The 12,137-nt window shown below is 39.8% G+C and overlaps 1 protein-coding gene across 1 annotated transcript in view; it reads left to right on the top strand.

Annotated features, from left to right (window-relative positions):
* LOC145394500 ((3R)-3-hydroxyacyl-CoA dehydrogenase-like) overlaps positions 1–12,137 on the top strand; it is a 95,670-nt gene that overhangs the window by 42,333 nt on the left and 41,200 nt on the right. The window contains exons 3-5 of the mRNA XM_080268347.1: positions 11,197–11,390; positions 11,533–11,717; positions 11,982–12,109. Coding sequence (XP_080124473.1) covers positions 11,197–11,390; positions 11,533–11,717; positions 11,982–12,109 — 507 coding nt within the window. The remainder of the gene's footprint in view (positions 1–11,196; positions 11,391–11,532; positions 11,718–11,981; positions 12,110–12,137) is intronic.

The following is a 12,137-nucleotide window of genomic DNA, read 5'->3' as shown; positions in this document are numbered from 1 at the left end:
CCACCCAACCAACTGATCCCACACACACACACACACACACACACACACACACACACACACACAGACTGACACAGTAAGAGCGCATCCACACTTGTGCTCGAGCAAGTGCTGGCAACATGTAAGCAACATATTAACAACCACGCTGCAAATATGTTGGGAACAACAGCGTCCAGATTATGTTAGCAACATCATGAAGTCTCAACTGCCTGGTATGGATACACTTATCTCATCGCCTCTCCTGCAAGTGTTCGAAGTTGCACTGAAACATGATTGCATATATCTGTCCAAATACTGCTGCAAACATGTTCCCGAACATGTTGCCTGCCGTGTTGCCAATATATGTTCGAGAGCACGTGTGGACTAGCCCTAAGAGTAACAAAATATGCATAAACACACACACACACACACACACACACACACACACACACGCACAGGGAGAGAGTAGTTCACAACAACTTCACTCACTAATCATCCTCAGGTTTTTTTTTTTTTTTGTCCCCGAGGAAGATTGGCCCCACGTCTTACGAATTACTGTTTGATGGTTGACTGTATAATCATTGAACAGTATGAACAACATGTAATATAGAAATTAGCATAGTTATGATATTTTAATATTTTACGAAAGTATTGACTCATTAAAACTATTGCCAATTGGAGGGCATATCATGGAATCCTAATGGAAATACATCCATAATTTAGCTGAATTAAAGGGTATAATTTTTTTGTCGGAGATACGAGTCAGTGTACTGTGCAAGCTGCTGTTAAAACAATACTAGACACTTCCACATCCCATCCGTCCCTTTCACCGTCCCCAAATCCTCCCTCCCTCCTTTCCCACCCTTCCGCATCTGTGTGTGTGTGTGTGTCTTACTGAGTCTCTCTCTCTCTGTATGCTCCAGTGTGTTCTTACCTAATTGTTCTTACCTAATTGTATCTTTACAGGAATGAGTCAAGCTCGTACTGTCCCGTGTCTTAAACCTTCTTTATCGTATATATCCTTAAATTTGTGAATTGTTTTGGCACACACTATTTCATTCGGTAGTGCATTCCATTGATCAATTGCTCTGTTTGGGAAACTGAATTTCCTTACGTCTTTATCACCTCTCTTCTTATGCAGTTTTTTGCAGTGTCCTCTTGCTGATGCTTCCCCATATGTTAAGTAATCATTTATGTCTATTTTCTCCTTCCCTGATAAGCATTTATATAGCATTATCATGTCACCTCTTTTCCTTCTCTCCTGTAGTGTTGGTAGATTCAGTTTATTTAGTCTTTCTTCGTAGTTTAGGTCCCTTAAGCTTGGTATCCATCTTGTAGAGGCCCTTTGAACTTTTTCAGTCTTGTCTATGTGTTTTTTGAGATGAGGACTCCAGACTACTGATGCATACTCCAGGGTTGGTCTAATGAATTATGTTATTATCCTTCTTAGCATGTCTTCATTTATGTATGTGAATGCTATTCTCATATTTGCAAGCAGTGTATACATGTTCCGCACCTTCTCACTGATGTGGTCAGCCGGAGATAGTCTGTTATTGATAATCACACCTAGGTCCTTCTCTTTTTCTGATGTGTGTAGTGTTTTATTTCCTAACGTATAATCCCAGTCAGGTCTTCTTCCACTTTTACCAAACTTGATTACATGACACTTGTCCACACTGAATTCCATTTGCCATGTATTACTCCATTCATGGAGTTTAATTCTTCTTGTAGCTCTTTACAAGAGTCTGTGTTACTAATTCTCCTTTGTATTTTTGCATCATCTGCAAACATATTCAGATAGCTTTCATTTCCAGTGTTACTGTTTATATCATTTATATACACTAAAAACATGATCGGTGCCAGCACTGAACCCTGTGGTACTCCACTAGTCACTTCTTTCCATGATGAATAGTTTCCTCTTAGTACTGTTCTCATTTCTCTTTTTATGAGAAAATCTTGCATCCAACAAAACAGTTTGCCTCGAATTCCTCCTTGATGGTACAGTTTCCATAAAAGTCTTTGGTGTGGGACTGTGTCAAATACTTTCTTGAAATCTAAATAGATACTGTCCACCCATCCTTCTCTTTCCTGTACTGTGTCTGTTACTCTGTCATAGTAGCTCAACAGATTAGTAACACATGATTTTCCTTTTCTGAAACTAAACTGTCTTTCTGTTATCATATTGTGTTCTTCTAGATGATTTACCCAAGCTTTTCTTATAAGCTTTTCTAATACCTTGCGTACAACACTGGTCAGTGATACTGGTCGGTAGTTGAGTGGATTTTATCTATTTCCTTTCTTGAATAAGGGGACAATATTTGCTTGTGTGTGTGTGTGTGTGTGTGTGTGTTTCTATCTGTCTGTTTATGCATGTTCTCTCTCTCTCTCTCTCTCTCTCTCTCTCTCTCTCTCTCTCTCTCTCTCTCTCTCTCTCTCTATATATATATATATATATATATATATATATATATATATATGTGTGAGTGTGTGTTCTTACCTAATTGTTCTTACCTAATTGTATCTTTACAGAAATCAGTCAAGTTCGTACTGTCCCGTGTCTTAAACCATATTTATCGTACATATCCTTAAATTTGTGAATTGTTTTGGCAGACACTATTTCATTCGGTAACGCATTCCAATGATCAATTGCTCTGTTTGGGAAACTGAATTTCCTTACGTCTTTATCACCTCTCTTCTTATGAAGTTTTTTGCAGTGTCCTATTGCTGATGCTTCCCCATATGTTAAGTAATCATTTATGTCTATTTTCTCCTTCCCTGATATGCATTTATATAGCATTATCATGTCACCTCTTTTCCTTCTCTCCTGTAGTGTTGGTAGATTCAGTTTATTTAGTCTTTCTTCGTAGTTTAGGTCCCTTAAGCTTGGTATCCATCTTGTAGAGGCCCTTTGAACTTTTTCAGTCTTGTCTATGTGTTTTTTGAGATGAGGACTCCAGACTACTGATGCATACTCCAGGGTTGGTCTAATGAATTATGTTATTATCCTTCTTAGCATGTCTTCATGTATGTATGTGAATGCTATTCTCATATTTGCAAGCAGTGTATACATGTTCTGCACCTTCTCACTGATGTGGTCAGCCGGAGATAGTCTGTTATTGATAATCACACCTAGGTCCTTCTCTTTTTCTGTTGTGTGTAGAGTTTTATTTCCTAACGTATAATCCCAGTCAGGTCTTCTTCCACTTTTACCAAACTTGATTACATGACACTTGTCCACACTGAATTCCATTTGCCATGTATTACTCCATTCATGGAGTTTAATTCTTCTTGTAGCTCTTTACAAGAGTCTGTGTTACTAATTCTCCTTTGTATTTTTGCATCATCTGCAAACATATTCAGATAGCTTTCATTTCCAGTGTTACTGTTTATATCATTTATATACACTAAAAACATGATCGGTGCCAGCACTGAACCCTGTGGTACTCCACTAGTCACTTCTTTCCATGATGAATAGTTTCCTCTTAGTACTGTTCTCATTTCTTTTTTTATGAGAAAATCTTGCATCCAACAAAACAGTTTGCCTCGAATTCCTCCTTGATGGTACAGTTTCCATAAAAGTCTTTGGTGTGGGACTGTGTCAAATACTTTCTTGAAATCTAAATAGATACTGTCCACCCATCCTTCTCTTTCCTGTATTGTGTCTGTTACTCTGTCATAGTAGCTCAACAGATTAGTAACACATGATTTTCCTTTTCTGAAACCAAACTGTCTTTCTGTTATCATATTGTGTTCTTCTAGATGATTTACCCAAGCTTTTCTTATAAGCTTTTCTAATACCTTGCGTACAACACTGGTCAGTGATACTGGTCGGTAGTTGAGTGGATTTTATCTATTTCCTTTCTTGAATAAGGGGACAATATTTGCTTTTGTGTGTGTGTGTGTGTGTGTGTGTGTGTGTGTGTGTGTGTGTGTTTCTATCTGTCTGTTTATGCATGTTCTCTCTCTCTCTCTCTCTCTCTCTCTCTCTCTCTCTCTCTCTCTCTCTCTCTCTCTCTCTCTCTCTCTCTCTATATATATATATATATATATATATATATATATATATATATATATATATGTGTGTGTGAGTGTGTGTTCTTAACTAATTGTTCTTACCTAATTGTATCTTTACAGAAATCAGTTAAGTTCGTACTGTCCCGTGTCTTAAACCATATTTATCGTATATATCCTTAAATTTGTGAATTGTTTTGGCAGACACTATTTCATTCGGTAACGCATTCCAATGATCAATTGCTCTGTTTGGGAAACTGAATTTCCTTACGTCTTTATCACCTCTCTTCTTATGAAGTTTTTTGCAGTGTCCTATTGCTGATGCTTCCCCATATGTTAAGTAATCATTTATGTCTATTTTCTCCTTCCCTGATATGCATTTATATAGCATTATCATGTCACCTCTTTTCCTTCTCTCCTGTAGTGTTGGTAGATTCAGTTTATTTAGTCTTTCTTCGTAGCTTAGATCCCTTAAGCTTGGTATCCATCTTGTTGCACACCTTTGAACTTTTTTAATCTTGTCTATGTGTTTTTTGAGATGAGGACTCCAGACTACTGATGCATACTCCAGGGTTGGCCTGATGAATGATGTTATTATCCTTCTTAGCATGTCTTCGTTTATGTATGTGAATGCTATTCTCATATTTGCAAGCAGTGTATACCTGTTCCGCACCTTCTCACTGATGTGGTCAGCCGGAGATAGTCTGTTATTGATAATCACACCTAGGTTCTTCTCTCTTTCTGGTGTGTGTAGGGTTTTATTTCCTAACGTATAATCCCAATCAGGTCTTTTTCCACTTTTACCAAACTTGATTACATGACACTTGTCCACATTGAATTCCATTTGCCATGTATTACTCCATTCATGAAGTTTATTTAATTCTTCTTGTAGCTCTTTACAAGAGTCTGTGTTAGTAATTCTCCTTTGTATTTTTGCGTCATCTGCAAACATATGTAGATAGCTTTCATTTCCAGTGTTACTGTCTATATCATTTATATACACTAAAAACATGATTGGTGCCAGCACTGAGCCCTGTGGTACTCCACTAGTCACTTCTTTTCATGATGAGTAGTTTCCCCTTAGTACTGTTCTCATTTTTTTTTTAATGAGAAAATCTTGCATCCAACAAAACAGCTTGCCTCGAATTCTTCCTTGATGGTACAGTTTCCATAAAAGTCTTTGGTGTGGTACTGTCTCAAATGTTTTCTTGAAATCTAAATAGATACTGTCCACCCATCCATCTCTTTCCTGTATTGTGTCTGTTACTCTGTCATAGTAGCTCAACAGATTGGTATCACATCATTTTCCTTTTCTGAAACCAAACTGTCTTTCTGTTATCATACTGTGTTCTTCTAGATGATTTACCCAAGCTTTTCATATAACCTTTTCTAATACTTTGCGTACAACACTGGTCAGTGATACTGGTCGGTAGTTGAGTGGATTTTGTCTATTCCCTTTCTTGAATATGGGGACAATATTTGTTTTCTTCCAAATATCGGGTAGTTTACCTTGACTCAAGGATTTCTTGAAAATTAAAAATAATGGTTTACTTAACACCCTTGCACATTCTCGTAGCACCCAACATGAAATTTCATTAGGACCACTTGCTTTTCCTCTGTCTAATTTACTTAACTCCTCCTGTATTACTTTTTCTGATACTTGTATATCTGGTAGTATGTGTGGGCATGCATGTTCCACATAGTCCCTCTCAATTTTTTTTTCTTCTGTAAAAACTGATTGGAAATTCTTATTTAGTGCTTCACAAATATCTTTCTCTTGTGTATAGGTGATTCCCTCGTCCGTAATGGATTGTATTATATCTTTTACTTTGATTTTGCTTCTGATGTAGCTGTAAAATAGCTTCTGTTGATCACTACTTTTATTTATGATATCCTCCTCAAACTGTTTTTGGGCTTCCCTCCTTATTCTTGTATAGTCGTTTCTTGCCTTTTTGTAATTATTATACGCCCTTTCACTATTGTGTCTTCTGTATCCATTCCACAACAAATCTCTTCTTTCTTTTGATTTTTTACTTTCTGTATTGAACCATTTCTGTATTTTCTTATCTTCTTCTTTGTGCTGTGGGATTTACTTCTGAACTCCTATTTCATAAAATTCACAGAATTTTTTATGTACAGCATTTAAATCTTGTCCTCTAAGCTCATTTTCCCAATCAACTTCTAAGAAATAATTATTTAGGTCATGATAATTTCCCTTTTAATAGTTTAGACTCTTTTTGTAACTTAACTATGTCATAAGCTATCCTGAAGTTGCAATTTAGTACTGCATGAACGCTTTTGCCGAATGGAGGGTGATATATTAAACTGTCAATATCATTTTCTTGCCTAGTAAATATGAGATCTAGCATTGAAGGTACATCGAATCCTCTTTTTCTTGTGGTTTCCTTCACGTGTTGCGTTAGGAAAACTCTTGCACGAGATCCAGGAGATTTTGGTCACAGCAGCTTTCTTGGCTAATTATATCTAGAGTATTCCAATTTATATATGTATTAAAATCTCCAGTTAGTATAATTCTTTCCGATTTCTCTTCCATTTTATGTCGTAATGCTCTGAACTCTGGATTGTACTCTCTGCCAGGTCCTCATATTCGTCTCTTTCCCATGTGTTTGATCTGGGTGGCAAGTACAAATTGGCTACAATTACTTTCCCTTCAGATGTGTTGAACTCTACTGCAATCAGCTCTACTTGTGAGGGTATATCTAGTTTTATTTCATTGACTTGTGGATTTTTCTTAGTTAATATTATAATTCCTCCTCCTTTTCTTAAGTTTCTATCTCTTCTCCATATATTATATTCCTCTAAGTTTAGTATGTCATTTGATATCCTTGGTGTTAATTTTGTTTCAGTTAGGCATATTATATGTGGTTCATATTCTCTGACATAATCATTCATCTCTATTAATTTTGATACCATTCCATCCACATTTGAGTACATCAACTTTATCATCTTGTTTATATACTTGTCATGACATGGTTCTACTACCTTCCTCCTTTTCATTCCCTCCTGTTTATGTACCACTTTCGTACCTGCAATCCTATTACTTTGTAAAAAAATGTGTTCTTGTCCTCCTCTGATCTTCCCTCATTTTGTGTGTGTGTGTGTGTGTGTGTGTGTGTGTGTGTGTGTGTGTGTGTGTGTGCAAGTCAGTTGGTTGGGTGGCTGGAGTTGATGATGCTGAGTTGGTGGGTGTGGTAGTTCGATGCATCGCCAGGGTGGGTGGACAATGGTAATGGTGGAGAGAAGGGCTGAGGGGCAGTTGTTGGGTGTGGTGTGTGGAGTGGTTTTGGGTGGGTTGTAGGGGCAAATGGGTTAGTGAGTGGATGGGTTGGGTGGGTGGTGGCTGGATATGTGGGTGGTCGGGGAGGGGTCGGTAAGTTAGGTTTGGATAAGATGAGTTTGATGGATAAGTCGGGTTCAAATGGGTGAATGGGGTGGCGGAGTGAATGAGGTTGGATTCAAATCGGTGAATGGGGTGGCGGGGTGAATGGGGTTGGGTATGAAGGATGGATGGGCATGTGGGTCGGTGGGAGGAGTGGGTGGACAGGATGGGTGGATGGGCAGGGTGAGGTGGGTGAGGAGTGTTCAGGGAAAGGTGGGAGGGTTGTGTGGATGGATGAGATGGATGGCATTGTTGGGTGAACAGGGTGGATGGAACTCGTGAGTGGGAAGGGTGGGTGGAATTTGTGAGTGGAGAGGGTGGGTGGTTGGGGTCAGTGGCCAAGATAGATTGTCGGAATGTGTGGGCAGAATCGGCAGGGTGAGTGGGCACCGTTGGGCGCCAGGGTGGCTGAGACGATTGTGTGGTCGGGATGATCTAAGTGGGTGGTTGGGTTGGATGGCTGGATGGGTTCAGGGTGGAGAAATGAATGAGTAAATGAGTTGAGTGGCATTGTTGGGTGAACTTCGTGTGTGGCATTCGTGGGTTAGCAGGGTGGATAGCAGGGATCTATGGGCTGGGTGGGTTTCAGGTGTGAGGTTGGTGGGTTGTGTTGGATGGGTTGAGTGGGTAGGTGGATAAGTAGGTGGATGCATTTGTGGCTGTCCAGATGACAAGGCAAGAGAGGGACTTCTCTGGCATATAACTTTGAACTGTTACTTGGATTTTTAGTTTATCGCTTAGAACACTATTAAAACTATTTGGAAACCAGACTATACATTAAGGTCATTGTATTGAAATCTGCTAAAACTTCGATATAATCACTTCTCATGGAACTGAAGACGGATCAATGCACCTGATAATATACCTAATAGTAAGATAAATGAAAGTAACATTACATGCGGCAAGACGTGAGAGTTAGCGAAGCTTCATATCTCCGATCCATCCGTCCAACAAATCAGTGTTTCAGTGGGGGTAAGGAGGGGTAGTTAGGGGGGGGGGTAGACGTGTGCGATTAACCAGACCTCTGGTGGCAGATTATCGTGTATCATGAATTTCTGTCCGGAGATGTACAGTCACGCGTACTAATTTCTGCTCAGGGGTTACCCCTTCCTTCCCCCCTCTACCCTGGACAGAGGAAAGGGGGGAATCGCGATCAAGTCTACCCCGCCTTCTGCCCCCAACTCCCCCACCCTCCACCTCCAGCTGCCAGTTACTGATTAGACGCAAATTTTCTCATGTCCTGTAAACATGACTAAACTGTCGTCGCACACGCTTTCAACGGCCAAGATTTGGACTATATTTTTAGAATAAATTATTACCGTATTGAACTGCATTCTCAAATTGAAAATATTCACCATCATTGTAATCCAGTGTCGTCCGCTGCACAATTCTGGGTTCCAGTGCTTACCTTTTCACTTCCCCCAGCTCTCTCTCTCTCTCTCTCTCTGAATTTACTTTTCCCACTCATTCTTTCATTTTAAATTTATACAACTTTCTCTTTGCTTCTCTCCCCCTCTCCCCCTTCTCTCTCGTTCTTTGTCTTAAGTCTTCCCCGCCTGTCACCCCTCCCCTCCCCCCACCTTAGGCCTGATCAGCAGTCAGTTATACCGTCACCGCTCCTTCGTATATCGTGTGCAGGTATCATTTATCACACACACTTAGGTCAGATATATGGAAAGCTATTTTTTTCTTTATATATAATTGTATCTCTCATTATGTGCCAAGTTCAAATAGAGAACACCAGACCAATATTCGTAATTTTTATTAGAGTGACCGTTCCACTTCACATAGCTGGGTAGCTGGGCTTATAAACTGCACACACACACACACACACACACACACACACACACACACACACACACACGACTTAAATTTTGCACTGACAGCGTGGCGACTACAAATATAGTCATTCTAATAACTGGATCTGCTGGCTCCAAATCTTCCCTGTCCCAGTCAAACTCCTCTACAGTATTTGAACTTGGCACATAATGAGAAATACAATTATATATATATATATATATATATATATATATATATATATATATATATATATATATATATATATAAATTAGCTTTCCATACATCTGACCTAAGTGTGTGTGATAAATGTTGCCTGCACACGATATACGAAGGAGCGTTGACGGTATAACTGACTGCTGATCAAGCCTAAGGTGGGGGGAGGGGAGGGGGGAGAGGCGGGGAAGACTTAAGACAAAGAACGAGAAAAGGGGGAGAGGGGGAGAGAAGCAAAGAGAAAGTTATATAAATTTAAAATGAAAGAGTGAGTGGGAAAAGTAAATTCAGAGAGAGAGAGAGAGAGAGAGAGAGAGAGAGAGAGAGAGAGAGACAGCTGGGGGAAGTGAAAAGGTAAGCACTGGAACCCAGAATTGTGCAGCGGACGACACTGGATTACAATGATGGTGAATATTTTCAGTTTGAGAATGCAGTTCAATACGGTAATAATTTATTCTAAAAATATAGTCCAAATCTTGGCCGTTGAAAGCGTGTGCGACGACAGTTTAGTCATGTTTACAGGACATGAGAAAATTTGCATCTAATCAGTAACTGGCAGCTGGAGGTGGAGGGTGGGGGAGTTGGGGGCAGAAGGCGGGGTAGACTTGTTCCCGATTCCTCCCTTCCCTCTGTCCAGGGTAGAGGGGGGAAGGAAGGGGTAACCCCTGAGCAGAAATTTGTACGCGTGACTGTACATGGTCTTTTTAGAGTAGAAAGAGAGACTGTACTAGAACAAATAGGATTAGAGTGTTCGCGTTTTTGGCCCGGCAACGCCGGTTACACCTGCTAGGAGAGAGAGAGAGAGAATCTCTGGCAGCAGGCTAAATTGCTCAATAATGTAATGAAAACGGAATGGAAAAACCAAATACAAATTAACAAACACAAACTGAAATGCATTTGTTTCATTCTCCTTTTATACATTATAAATTGCACGTATTGCTTGGTGCAGTGAACTGGCTGACAATGTTTACTATGCTGACTCGATATTTTTTTTTTTGTCAGTGTGTGTATTTAAAACCCAGTAGAGATGTTTCTATATGGGCTCACGAGTGCTCAGAATAAGGTGATAATTCTCTCTCTCTCTCTCTCTCTCTCTGGGGGGGCGCGGTAGCACAGTGGTAGAGTGCTGGACTTGTCATTGGGGGATTGCAAGTTCGAGCCTCGCCCGGGCTGCCGTGCTGGGAGGGGTAGCTCCCTCCTGTAACCCTAGCGAGGCTATATAGTCCAATACAGGGCTTAGCTCGGGGGAACTCCATTTCTCCCATTTTTTTTTCTCTCTCTCTCTCTCTCTCTCAGGCTGTTTTCTCGGTACCTGAATCAGAATATTAAAACTGCATTTCAGGATAGGCAACTAGTTTCACAAGTGATGGAGCACACTCATTTCTTCTTTTATTGTTGTTGGCATGTCCACACCTCCACTTGTAAGGTGGGATGGTAGAGTTACTTACTGCCCGATGGAGAAAGTTGACGTTTTTCCTCAAGTATATGATAGTAAGCAATCTAATGAAATGCTTATTGTACCCCATTCTTGCAGTCCTGAGGAAAACGTTTCAAATTTTACATTTAGGTCCGTTCATGTGATATTCATTTAACCTCGCAGTTGGAATCAAAGGTCTATATTATGTTTCTCAAAGCAAGAATCCCCTATATTTTTCAGGTTGACGACCACAAAACATTTATTATAATTGCTATTTGCACCTGAGAATTTTCTGGTAAACGGAATTTTGGTGTTATTTACAAAACATCTTGTAATATATCCTCATAAAGAACATTTGCATTATTCCCGTCTCCGGCAGGTGGGCAGCAGCACATGGCTCTGGCCATGGACGTGAGAGACAGGAGGAGTGTGGAGGACGCAGTGAAGTCAGCCCAGGACCAGTGTGGCGCCCCGCCCTCACTGCTGGTCAACTGTGCCGGCATTATCACCTCTGCTCCCTTCTTAGAGACTGATGATGACACCTGGCAGAAAAATATTGATGTCAACCTGACGGTCAGTTCCAAGTTGTGACAACCACTTTGGGATTAAAAGTACATGATGTAAGAAGTAAGAGATATGGCAAAACTAAAATGAAATTAATTCTGATAAATAGGCAACAATGAATCTAATATATTTATCACTTTCAACTCCACAGGGAATTTTCTTGGTAACCCAGGCATTCACAAGATCACTGCTGGAAAAAGAGAAAGACTCCAAGGGTGCAATAGTGAATATTGCAAGTATTACGGGGAAAACTGGCAATTCCGAGAAGAGTGGTTATTGTGCCAGCAAAGGAGGAGTTATTTCACTCACTAAGACGTGTGCTGCAGAATTGGCGAGGTAACTAAACCAGACAATGGATTGATCATAGCTTCCACGTTCAGTATTTGCTTTAATGCTTATAATTATTTCCTCATATATATATATATATATATATATATATATATATATATATATATATATATATATATATATATATATATATATATATTGGACACTCAAACGGCTGATGATCATATATATATATATATATATATATATATATTTATATATATAATTCATCCATATTGAAGTGCAAATTATGGATACTCCTTACCATTTCAGCAAAGCCATACGTGTAAACTGTGTGCTACCTGGAACGATTGACACACCAATGGCAGCAGGCGCAAGTGAGGAGAGGCTAGAGCGCTGGAAGCGGCTCACACCATTAGGTAGACTTGGCCGCCCTGAAGGTTAGTGGAGCCAATGAGTTGGTTGGTA

This window comes from Coenobita brevimanus, chromosome 27 (genome assembly GCF_032717465.1).
Source record: "Coenobita brevimanus isolate Jiangsu-jjx chromosome 27, ASM3271746v2, whole genome shotgun sequence".
Classification (NCBI taxonomy): domain Eukaryota; kingdom Metazoa; phylum Arthropoda; class Malacostraca; order Decapoda; family Coenobitidae; genus Coenobita; species Coenobita brevimanus.
The sequence above is the reverse complement of the archived record's forward strand: the minus strand, read 5'-3'. Positions and strand labels throughout refer to the sequence as shown.